Source organism: Spermophilus citellus, assembly GCF_964194105.1.
Source record: "Spermophilus citellus genome assembly, chromosome: 19".
Lineage (NCBI taxonomy): Eukaryota > Metazoa > Chordata > Mammalia > Rodentia > Sciuridae > Spermophilus > Spermophilus citellus.
In genome coordinates, this window is record NC_138201.1 from 17,596,380 (window position 1) to 17,609,546 (window position 13,167).

Genomic DNA, 13,167 nt, shown 5'->3' on the forward strand with positions numbered 1-13,167 from the left:
CACATGCTAGGCAAGTGCTCCACCACTGAGCTACATCCCCAGGACCTTTCTTCACTTTTTATTTTGAGACAGGGTGTTGCTAAGTGGCCAAGGCTGGGCTTGAGCTGGCCATCCTCCTCAGTCACTAAAGTTACACAGGTATGTGCCACTGTCTCCAGATTGCTAGGGCTGTTTGAACTGGCTCATTTCAGAATTCAGTTTGATTAAGTGGCACTCGGCATGAGTCACTCCATTCTGGCTTGCTCTGGTCTGCAGTGTCCTCTTACAAAAGGCTAGTCTAAAACAATGGCTGCCTATAAATTTTATTTAACAATACCCAATTGAGGCCATTATGAAATTCTATGATGCTGATGATATCCCCAAGTGACTTACTGCTGTTTGGCACTGTCCTGCACAGTTGTTTCATATCAGACATAAAACCAAGTACCATTTGGTTGCTCACCTGTTTCGTCACATATTCAACTTGTCCTAAACATACACTGCTGAGTTTCAAACAGCAGCGCGGGATCACAGAACGTGCAAAAGGATATTCAGGAACAAAAGGATTTTGGATACTGAGAAAAAAATAGTTTAGCTTCAAGGAAATACAAAATTTCCAAACGTTTCAGAGACGTGTCCTAAAACAAAAATTCTTTAAGCAGAAACACATGGTACTAGCTGTAGTTTAGACTCCAAAATGTCAATTGAAAATACTCAATATGCACAAGTTGTCAAGCATGAAAGCAACCATTCAGCAAAATTAAGGAGAAGATGAATACAAACTTAAAATTCTGTCATTCTTTCTTGCAATGCTAAAATGTGGAGAAACTGATAAATTCACATTATGTCTGTAAAAGATTCCATAATAATATAGCAGTCACTGCTTTCTACTGTCTTTGGATTTACAATGGGGCAGATACTATTGGCGACCCGGCTGCAAGCCCTAAGAACACTTCCTCATTTTAGTAAAAACATGAAGCCAATTTCTCAATAAAAACGAAGGGGCTGGGGTGCAGTCCAATGGTAGATCACTCTCCTAGCATGTTCAAAGCCCTGTGCTCAATCCCCAGCAACACAAAGACAAACAATTGACCACTGAGCGCCAATTTTTTTTTCTCTTTTTGGTGGTGCTGGAAGCAGAACTCAAGGCCTCACACATGCTAAGCACATGCTCTAACCACCAAGTAACATGCCCAGGCCAAATGTCAATAAGTTTTATAGGTCACAGCTAAATTAGTTAACTTCCATGGTTCAAAATGAATTTGTCAGCCCCATCTTGAATGATTTGAAACTATCAGAAAAACTCAACTTTCATGGTATATTCATATTTCTTAAAATTCAGGAATGCACTCTTGAGTGCTTCTATGAAAAAATGCACCAATACAATGAATTAGTTTTCTGCTAAACAAAAAGTATTGCAGGAAAAAAAACTATGAAAGAAAGCCAGCTATGAAGACAGAGGGTAACAGAAATAAAAGCCCACTGACTTTCACCTCTTACACTTTCAAGAAAAAAGAAGCCTAAACACTGGCAAGGCAAGACACAGGTCCAACCTACAATACAGTACTTCTGTCCTCAGGCAACAAATCAAATGGCAGGTAAGAGAGCACAGTATCTGCCTCTCAACCCATGGGCATCAGCACAGAATCCCAAACATCCTCCTGGCTCTACTTCCTCTGTCCTCCACTTCCAGAGAGCCTGTAGCCCTTTGAGCAGTTCCCACAATCCTCAGGCCTCGATCTCCACAAAGCACCACCCGGTGAAGAAACAGGTCAGAAGAGGTGGGAACAATGTTAGGTACTCAAACATGTTAAGATCAACTAAGAGGGTAGTAAATATAGGGGACAGTATGTTTGTGAAAATCTGACTTGTTTAAAATTAAAAAGCAAGCAGACTTGCTGGGTAACACAGCGCAGGCCTGTAACCACAGCTACTCGGATGCTGAGGCAGAAGGATCTCAAGTTCAAGCCTAGGCAACTTAATGAGACCCTGTCTTTTTTTTTTTTTTTAAAAAACCTTTTTTTTTTTTTTCCCTAAAGAGAGTGAGGAGAGAGAGAGAGAGAGAGAGAGAATTTTTAATATTTATTTTTCAGTTCTCAGCGGACACAACATCTTTGTTGGTATGTGGTGCTGAGGATCGAACCCGGGCCGCACGCATGCCAGGCGAGCGCGCTACCGCTTGAGCCACATCCCCAGCCCCAGAGACCCTGTCTTAAAACAAAAAAAATTAAAGAGCCGGGTGCAGTGGCTCAAGCCTGTAATCCCAGCAGTTTGGGAGGCTGAGGCAGGAGGCTCGCCAGTTCCAAGCCAGCCTCAGCAATAGGGGGGCACTAAGCAACTCAGTGAGACCCTGTCTCTAAATAAAATACAAAATAGGGCTGGGGATGCGGCTGAGTGGTTGAGTACCTCGGAGCTCAATCACTGGTACCCCCCAAAATAAAAAGAGCTGAGAGGTAGCTCAGGTTTGTTGAGGTAGGCCTTTGATGCACAAGGCCTTGAGTTCAATCCCCAGGACAAATGAATACATAAAATGAATAAACAGTGCTAGATTAATAAAGTTAGAAAAAACAAAAACTTTAAGAAAACCTGAGAGGGTTTTGTTGGGGTGGCACATGCCTGTAATGCCAGCTATTCAGGAGTCTGGGGCACCAGGATTGCAAGTTTGAGGCCAGCCTAGGCCAGAGATGAAGCTCAGTGGTAAAGCACTCACCTACCCCCAGTACTGAGAATAGTAACTTTGGCGTAATCTGAAGACAGCAGAATTACAAACTGTGACTCATTAATTGTGAATGTTAGTCAATACAAAAGAATTCCTATATATCAAAATAACTTGAGCACTACCCTAGAGTTAGAATTCTGTTGTAATATTATCTGGCTGGAGTTTCTCCTTGGTTTGAAAGTAGGAGGAGGAAGAACTGGTAATAAGAGCTAAAAGTCCACCTCTGACATAAAGATCTAAATACACTGGAGTCTAACATTTTTAAATGCTGTTTTCCTTAGTGATAGCTAAATTTAAGATTTATTTATGTCACTTTCTCTTACTTGGTAGTTTCTTTAATTTATTTATTTTTGGTTCTAGGGCTAGAACCCAGAGGTACTTAACCACCAAGCCACTCTCTCAGCCCTTTTTATTTTGAGACACGGTCTCTCTAAGTTTTTTAGGGCCTAAATTGCTGATGCTGGCCTTGAACTTGCAATCATCCTGACTCTGCCTACTGAGTCGCTGGGATTATAGGCATGCATGCTCGGCAGGTTTATATATTTTATAATAATATTATATTTATTTAACTATATTTTATATTTTATAATTATATATTATATTTATTTAATATTAATATTAATATTTATATTTATATTTAATATAAATATTAAAATAGTTATAACTATTTTTAATATTTATTTTTTAGTTGTAGGTGGACACAATATTTTTATGTGGTGCTGAGGATCAAACCCAGTGTCTCACGCATGCTAGGCAAGTGCTCTACCACTGAGCCACAACCCCAGGCCCACAACTATTTTTTTTTTTTTTTTTAAATACAGGCAATGATGTTTCCATTAACCAGAAATTATATTCTGTTGGTTACAATAATCAGCCACTTTCTAGACAGCTTTTAAACCTCTGGCCTGGGATTTTCCAGTTTGTTGCCTAAAGCTCTTAAACACCGTTACTGTATTTGGAATAGTAAGTCCCAGGTTCCAAAGTACAGGTCAACTGTACTCTGACATTACTTACAGAAGTCTGTATTTCCCCATATTGGCTATACATTGTTTGTTTGCTTTTTGGAAATTATTTCCATCCAAATCCTTTTTCGTTTTTGTATTTTCCAATATAAGGGACTGAACACAGGGCCTAATGCACTGGGTTCAATCCTCAGCCCTTGAAATTTTTTGAGACTCAGGCTTGTAACTTAAGTTGCCTAGGTTGACCCAGAACTTGTGATCTCCCTGCCTAGTTTCAGGAATAGCTGATATTACTGGCATGTGTCACCATGCCTGGCTTCCAGATTCTTCAAAGATCCTCTGGGACAATTCTAAATGTTTTTCCCATTAGTCTATAACTTGGAACCTATGAATAACAACCACACTCTCTAAATCACCTACAATTAACCAATGCAACTTTTTGAAAACATCTCCCTCTGAGTTTATCGTTTCCTCAAAAAATCTTATTTCCAAGGAAAGAAGATTTAATATGAAAAGAAAATAATAAAGGAGAAAATAAACCAAATGCTATGAACAACTTATAGCTATGTAACACTTAAGAGAAACACAAAATATCCTATTTTAAGGGCTTGGGGTGTGGCTCAATGTGGTAAAGTGCTTGCCTCGTATGTGTGAGGCACTGGGTTCAATTCTCAGCAATACATTGTAAATAAATAAATAAAGGTCCAGAATCAACTAAAAAAATTTCATGTTTAAAAAAATATATCCTATTTTACTGTTCCTCAAAGTAAATGCAGGTAAAAGTAGCTCTATCCAGTCTAAGTAATAAACACATTTTATTCAGAGTAGGCATTTGTTTTAATCAGTAACTAATTGAAATAAAGTATTTGTTGTATCAAAAGATTGGAAAATAGATTGAGAGTTCGGGAAAATGGTGGCAATGAAATATGAAATTATATATTAAACAACTCTAATAGCCATTCTAATCAGAACACTGTTCTAAAGACATATCTACTCAGTGTTGATTACCTAATTATACAAGGAACCTTTAAGATTCCAAAAGTTAGCAGGGCGTGGTGTCACATGCCTATAATTCCAGTAGCTCCAAGGTTGAAGCAGGAGAATCCCAAGTTTGAGGCCAGCCTGGGCGTCTCAGCAAGACCCTATCTCAAAATTAAGAGAAGGGACTGGGGATGTAGCTTAGTAGTAGGGTGTCCCGGGATTCTATCCCCAATAAAAAAAAAAAAATCCAAAAGCCAGGCATAGCCTGTAATTCCAGCTACTCCAGTGACTAAGGAGGTAGGAGGATAAGTTCAAGGTCAGCCTGGGCAATTTACAAGACCCTGTCTCAAAATAAAAAGGACTGGAAAAGTAGCTCAGTGACAGAGCACTTGCCTAGCACGTGCAGGGCCCTGGATTCCGTGCCAGTCTGGGGGAGGGAGGGAGGGAACATCTGGGGGATACACAGCAGAAACTTAGATGAACTGTATGTTAATGTCCTTACAACGTGACTTCACCAAATTCATTCCTCTTTTATACGCATTCCTTTCTTTGATTCAGCCTTGCTTCATCTGACAGATTGCTCAGTTTCAAGACTATCTCAAGCTTACTTTAGGGAACGAGTGTTTTCTGTGTTTGGGGTTTTTTAAAAATTCGCCTGGCTATACAAACAATACGAGGGGGGAAAAAATCACCCTCATACATAAAGTTTCTGCTGAACAAACAAACATGCTCAAATATTCATCTCCTCCAAGCTAAGAAACAATATGTCTAGTCTGCAAAAGCCTTACGCTAGTTTCCTAACCCGTCCAAAAGGGCACTCTCATGCACTTCAAGGTGGTGTGTGTCAATGTCTCGAGTTTCCTCACTCCTCTTTCTCAATTTCTGACCATAAACTGGTAACTTCATCAGATGACTGACCAGCAAACACTCACATGAAGAGCTGCCCCACTCTCCCCTTCTAAAAGCAAGTCAGCAGGAGCCGCCCAAGTTTAGAGAACAGATTCTAGTGTTTGGGGTTTTGTTTTTTGGGCTGGGGACTGAACCCCAAGACTTTGTGCATGGTAGGCAAGCACCTGGCCAGTGTGCTACACCCCTGTCCCAGATTCTAGTGTGGTAAAATTATAATTAACTTAAAAATGCAAGTCAAAAATGAGCTAATTCAAAAACAATTATGCAAAAACAATCAGTTCCATAGTGAAAGATGTCTGGAGCCAATTTCATTTTTAACTCTCACCACAAAATGAGTTTTTCATTACTTTCATTTTAAATCTCTTGGAATTGTTTGTAACTCAAGTTTTTCTTTTTAATCTCTAAATCAGTCATTGTTTCTTCATTTAGGCAACAACTGCTCATTTTAAAATGAATCATCCATTTACAAAGTACAACGTTAACACAAGTACCAAAATATACAACAGACAAATAAATATGATTTAGAGATGATTTTTCTGGTGGCCAGGAAACAACAGGATTAAAAAATAGCTATATACGAAAGGGAGGAGGGGAAGCAAAAATCACCCAGTTATTAAATCTCACTCAATTAACTGCCAAGAAATATTAATTTAATCTTGCATCATTAATTCCTTTCCCACATAGAAGGCATGAATTTTAGTGGCAAAACGTGCACATTCAAGAAGTAGTTTTAAGCCAGGCACTTACCCCTGCACGCCTGTAATCCCAGCAGCTTGGGAGACTGAGGCAGGAGGATCATCAGTTCTAAGCCAGCCTCAGCAACAGCGAGACGCTAATCAACTCAGTGAGACCCTGTCTCTAAATAAAACACAAAATAGGGCTGGGGATGGGGCTCAGTGGTCAAGTGCCCCCGAGTTCAATCCCCAGTACCACCACCACCACCCCATCAAAAAAAAAAAAAAAGTGGTACTCCCCACAAAAAAAGAAGTGGTGTTATATTAAAAAAAGAAAGAAAGAAAGAAACTGCCTTTGTCATACCAGGCATGGTGGCACCTGCCTATAATCCCAGCAATTTGGGAGCCTGAGGCCAGCTTCAGCAATTTAGCAAGACCCTGTCTCAAAATTTAAAAGGGCCTGGGATGTAACTCAGTATTAAAGAGCCTGTGGGTTCATTCCCCAGTACACCCACACACACACAACATCAAAAACAAAACTGCTTATCTCAAAACAAATAAAAACATACATAAAATCAATGAATCTACCATCTTACACAACGGCATCACCTATTTGGTCACACTCTGGGACCTGTCCTCAAAATAAGAGGTCTTTCCTGCTAATGCAGTTTCAAGAAGTAACCATCTGATTCAGCTAGTTCTCAAACATGTCCTTTTGGAGACAACCACTTTCAAGGAAAAAAATTCCCTATCTTCAGTGGTATACCAGACTTTAAGAATTACTTTAAGAATTTTTAAATATATATATATATTTTATTTACATATGGTGCTGAGGATGCCAGGTGCTTCACACATGCCAGGCAGGCGCTCTACCACTGAGCCACAACCCCAGCCCTAAAAATATTTTTAAAAAAGAAATACTAATGTAGATAAAATATTTATCCTAGCAATTTTTTTCATAGTACTGAATACTTATCTGCCACATAAAATATTAATGTATAACCTAAGAAACCAGAATGCCTCTCTCTATACTGGCAAAGAACTGCAAGGAAACAATAAGCACCATTCATTCAACAATTTCTAAGAATCTACTCTCGACTTCTAGCGGCTTTGAAGACTATGAAGTTCAGAAAGTCATAGCCCTGGCCTTGCAATAGCTTTTGGTTTTTTGCTGTTGTTAAATATTTTTTTAGTCATAGATTGACACAATATCTTTATTTTTATGTGGTGCTGAGGATCGGATCCAGTGCCTCACATGCTAGGTGTAAGAAGTGCTCTACCGCTGAGCCCCAACACCAGCCCCCTTGCGGTAGCTTTGAAAGTGTGTGTTCAAATGGTCACCACTTACTAGGCAGAGTAAGAACTTTCAGGACAGATATGATACCTTTGTGGGGGTGGGGCGAGGATGGGGTTCTTATAAAGACTGAGAATTTGAATTATAGAAAGATCTCTTCTAGTTGGAGAGGACAAAGTGGTAGACAATAAAGGATGGTTTCTCTGTGCTATTTGAATGTGAAAAGGCAGTCTTTCAAAAAAAAAAAAAAAAAAGCAAAGGTAAAATGAAACTCAGAGGAGGTCCAGAGAATGTGAACAGAGAGGGAGAATTGGGAAAGAAATGGGTCTGAAGAAGATAGAGCCTTTTAAATTCATACATACACACAGATAAATGATTATAACTTTGTTTCCCTTTGTGTATTCATTTATTTTTTAGAGATGGGGTCTGGCCATATTGTCCAAACTGGTCTTGAACTCTGGTTCCTCCCATCTCAGTCTCCTGAATAGCTGGGATCGCAGGCATAAGCCACGAGGCCTGGCTCTCTTATTGTAAATCTTCATACTCAGTATTTAATATTTTTAGTTGTTACTAGACCTTTATTTTATTATTTGTATGTGGTGCTGAGAATTGAACCCAGTGCTCTACCGCTGAGCCCCAACCCCAGCCCCCATACTCAATGTCTTTATGAGCATTATTAATACCAAATTTCCTCCCCTCTACAACCTTTTTTCATTGTGCCAGGGTTTGAACCAGAGGCACTTAATCAGTGACCACATCCCAGCCCTTTTTAATTTGTCATTGTGAGACAGTCTCAAAGTTGCTTAAGCCTTCCTTGGTACTTTTCTGTTGCACTTAACAGATAAATTAGCAGGAGTTTTTTTTGTTTTGTTTTAACCTCTTCCCTGCTTTCCCTTTTGCAAGAATTTATATTTCCCAGTACAACTTTTAAAAGGTACATTGATTGATTACAGAATACACATTCATAGAAGGGGAAAATCTGAAAAATTTTTTTAAAAAAATTAAAGTCTAAAAATAGTATATAAAAATGTTAACCCACAGATGTTTATTTTAGTAGATGCCAACATCTTTTTTTTTTTAAAGAGAGAGTGAGAGAGGAGAGAGAGAGAGAAAGAGAGAGAGAGAGTAAGAGACAATGAGAGAATTTTTAATATTTATTTTTTAGTTCTCGGCGGACACAACATCTTTGTTTGTATGTGGTGCTGAGGATCGAACCCGGGCCGCACGCATGCCAGGCGAGCGCGCTACCGCTTGAGCCACATCCCCAGCCCAGATGCCAACATCTTGCAGCAGCTTTTAAACTATATGGACATGTGTATCTGGTCTTTTCTAAGCATAGATATATATGTACTTATATTTTTATTTGTAAAAATGGGATATTACAAATATCTTAGTGCATTGCTTTTTTCAATTAATCTCTTATCATCCACTATCAGTTGAAATCATTCCTCACTGGTTAACCAAATACATTTTTTTCATTTTTGAGCAGTACTAGGGATTGAACCAGGGGCTTCATGCATAGTAGATAAGTGCTCTATCACTGAGCTACCTTTAAATACTTTTTTTTCTTCTATTTTAGTACTGGGGATTAACTCGGGGGTGCTCACCCACTGAGTCCCAGTCCTTTATCTTAAGGGTCTCATTAATTTGCTTAAGACCTAAGTTGCTGAAGCTGGCCTTGAACTTGTGATTCTCCCGCATGCGCCACCCCAACCAGCCTGAATACATTTTAGATTAAAAGCATATGAGGGGCTGGAAGTGGCTCAGGACAGCGCTTGCCAAGCATGTGTGAGGCCCTGGGTTCGATTCTCAGTACCACATAAAAGTAAATAAAATAAAGATCCATTGACAACTAAAAAAAAATATTTTAAAAGAAAGCGTCTGACTCAGGTTTTGTTTTTTCACTTTCTCCCCTTTTTAAAAATGGAGTGTGTTGGGTGTGTCTGATTCTGTTCAGATGACTGCAGAACCTGGAAACGCTGTTGCTGCTGAACATACTGCTATTATTAATCCACACACACACACACACACACACACACATAAAGATAATTTGAATTTTTGGAAACTTTAGTTGTGCTGCCAACTTTGGGAAAAGTATTCCAGTTTACCGTGTTGAGTTGGCATTGTACAGAAATTAACAGCCACATTGGTCTAGAAACGTTAAACTTAATTTTTTTCCATTTGTACAGGGGTAACGCACTGTATTAAATATATAAGGTCTTATCTATGTGGGTTTGATTACAGAAACTAAAAGTATTCTCTAAATAATAAAAAAAATTAAAAGAAAGTGTCTGAGCATATAAAAAAGGTTACCTAGAACAACTGCATTTACCAGCTTACAGGTAAACTTTACTCTTCAGAAAAAAAGAGGAGCCATTAATTGTGTATAAAATTTATCTGTTTGAAGAGTATTATATACAAATGCATTTGTAAGGGAGGGGGAAATCTATCAGGTTGAAATATAGCCAACTTCTATGGTTCTGGTTTACCCATTAGCTCTACTTAGCAAGAAGAAAAAAAAAAGCAGCCAAGGGCTACTTCACACTTTTTTTTTTAATATTTATTTAGTTGTAGATGAACATACAGTATCTTTATTTTTATGTGGTGCTGAGGATCGAACCCAGTGCCTCACACTTTTGAGGCAAGCACTTTACCACTGAGCTACAGCCCCAGCCCGCTACTTCACACTTGTTAGAATTATTGTTATTTAAAAAATAAACAAAACAAAAAAAAAGGGAAATACCAAGAGTTGGCCAAGATGTGAAGATACTGGAACCCTTGCACTTTGCTAGTAGGGAACGTAAAATGACAGAGTCACTGTGCAAAACAGTGTGGCAGTTCCTCAAAAACTTAAACACAGGCTGGGCACAGTGACACACTGCCCATCATCCCAGCAACTCTAGAGGCTAAGGCAGAAGGATCACAAGTTGGAGGCCAACCTGAGCAACTAGTGAGACACTGTTGGAAAAAAAAAAAAAAAAAAAGGACTAAGGATGCAGTTCTGTGGTAAAGTACCCCTGAGATTGATCCCCAGTATCTAGAAGAAAAAAGAAAAGTTAAACACAAACTTAAAGTTTAAGATCCATTAGTAACACTCCTCCATATATACCTGAAAGAACGGAAAGCAGGATCTCAAACAGATGCTCCTACACCGATGCTCACAGCAGCACTATTCAAAACAGCCAAAAGGCAGAAACAATCCAAGTGTCTATCAATAGATTAATGAATAAACAAAATATGACATACCCATACAATTAAATATTATTCAGCTCTAAAGACTGAAGTACTGATACAAGCTGCCAGTGGACGTACCTTGAAAACATGTTGGGTGAAATCAGCCAGACACCAAAGGATAGATATTATATGGTCCCCTTTAGAAGAAGAATTGGGAACAGGAAAATTCAGAGAGAAAGTAAAATCGAGTTGCCAAGGGCTGAGGGCAGGGGATTATTATTTAATGGGTAGTTTCTGTTTAGGGTGATGAAAAAGCTCTGGAAATGGATAGTGGTGATGATTACAAGACACTGCGAATGTAGCCGGGTGTGGTGACGCAATGCTGTCATTTCAGCTACTGCAAGAGACTGAAATAGGAGGATCACAAGTTGGAGGTCAACCTCAGCAAATCAGCAAGACCCTGTCAATTTGAAGGGCTGAAGATGTAGCTTAGCAGTCAACTGCCCCTGGGTTCAGCCCCAGTACAAAACAAACAAAGACCACTGTCAATGAATTGCTCGCCAAAATGGTTTAAATGGCAAATTTTATGTTATATTTTAACACACATATCCACACACAGCTTAAGGGACCATTTTGCAATGTCAGACAGCTAGTTAAAACTAGCCAGAAAGGTTACTATGTGTACTCTCACAATCATACTCTAATCCCAGTCCAAACTAAGGTCAAGGCAGGCAGGAGAGTATCAGTTATCTCTTCATTGCCTCTGGTTAAAATTTTGTTGAAGTCTAAAAACCAAGGCTGCAGAAGCCAGCATGGTAAGAGCTGCTAAAGCTGCCAAATGTCCTCAAGGAACCAACAGGAAGAACAGAACACGACAGACAGTGCCCAACAGAGAGAGGAGCGTCAGCAAGCTGGTACCAATCACAGTTCCTAAACTACAAAATTCTGAGAAAATGTTTGGGGGGATACTGAGGATTAAACCCAGGGACACTTTACCCCTGAGCTACACCCCCCCCCTTCTTAAACTTTTGAGACAAGGTCTCACCAAGTTGCTGAGGCTGGCCTGGAACTTAAAGATTCTCCTGCCTCAGGCTCCCAGTCACTGGAAATACTGGCATATACCACCACCCATGGTTTTTTTTTTTTTTTTTTTTTGGTACTGGAGATTGAACTCAAGAGTGTTCCACCACTAAGATACACCCCTAGTCCTATTTATTTTATTTATATTAGAGATTGAACACCAGGGGCACTTAACCACTGAGTCACCTCCCCAGCCCTTTCTTATATTTTATTTAGAAACAGGGTCTCCCTAAGTTGCTGAGGCTGGCTTTGACCTTGAAATCCTCCTGTCTCAGCCTCCAAACCGCTGGGATTACAGGCACTCCAGCGCCCAATTTATATTTCATTTTGAGACAGAGTCTAAGTTACTGAGGGTCTCAATAAATTGCCCAGGTTAGCCCTGAACTTGCAACCCTCCTGCCTCGGGTCTCCCAAATTGCAGGGATCACACACTCATGTCACAGCACCCAGCAAACAGATCAAGTATGCACTCTCTGTATTGTGGGGGTGTGGGGAGTGGGAGAGGGCAGTGCACAGGTGTGGTGGTGGCACGGGCAAGACACAAATCCACAGGTCAACCACCTCTGAACCTCTACTCCTTCAACTAATGTTGTATAAGTAAAATGAGGTTTTAAGAACCAGAGAGGGCTGGGGATGTGGCTCAAGAGGTGGCGCGCTTGCCTGGCATGCGCAGGGTGCAGGGTTCGATCCTCAACACCACATAGAAATAAAAAAGAAAAATAAAGATATTGTATCCACCTAAAAAAAAAAACTAAAAAATAAAAGAACCAGAGATATATAAAGAAGAGTAAAATATGCCCCACCTTTAAGGAGGCTAAGCCTAGTCAGACTTAAGACAAAATTCAACACAATAAACATTATTTAGCAGCTTATATCCAATAAATTCCACTGCAACTGGGGTCCAGGCACTGTGTTCACCTGAGTATTGCACAGTGATTAAAACTCAAGTCCTCTAAGAGGAAAAAGATAGCTGGGCACGGTGCACACCTGTAATCCCAGCAGCTCCAGCAGTTGAGACAGGAGGATCGTGAGTTCAAAGCCAGCCTCAGCCACCATGAGATTTTAAGCAACTCAGTGAGACCCTGTCTCTAAACATAAAGTACAAAATAGGGCTGGGGATATGGCTCAGTGGTCCAGTGTCCCCGAGTTCAGTCCAGGTTCCAAAAAAAAAACAAAAAAAGAGGAAGAAAATGTAAAGAAGTTAATAGGTCTCACAATAAATACAAGTCTACAAGTGCAGGGTACTAAAAAGCATTTGCACAAAATTATTTAAGGTTAAATAAGAGGACTTGTAAAACTTAGTGTGAAGTGTTGGAAGTTAAGACTCAGCACTTACACTAAGAACAGGGGCCTCGTCTCTGCCTCTCAAGTGGAAATTTTCCCACAAAATATCAA

General features: G+C 39.7%; 1 protein-coding gene across 6 annotated transcripts in view; it reads right to left on the reverse strand.

Moving 5' to 3' along the window:
* The window catches only part of RAF1 (Raf-1 proto-oncogene, serine/threonine kinase), a 66,268-nt gene that overhangs the window by 44,533 nt on the left and 8,568 nt on the right, over window positions 1-13,167 (reverse strand). For 3 of the 6 annotated variants that reach the window (XM_081275922.1, XM_081275926.1, XM_081275924.1), the window contains exon 2: window positions 6,298-6,408. The exons of 2 other annotated variants lie outside the window; for them this stretch is intronic. In XM_081275922.1, coding sequence (XP_081132048.1) covers window positions 6,298-6,349 — 52 coding nt within the window. In that variant the 5' untranslated portion in view covers window positions 6,350-6,408. The remainder of the gene's footprint in view (window positions 1-6,297; window positions 6,409-13,167) is intronic. One more of the 6 variants, XM_081275923.1, reaches the window with a different exon arrangement.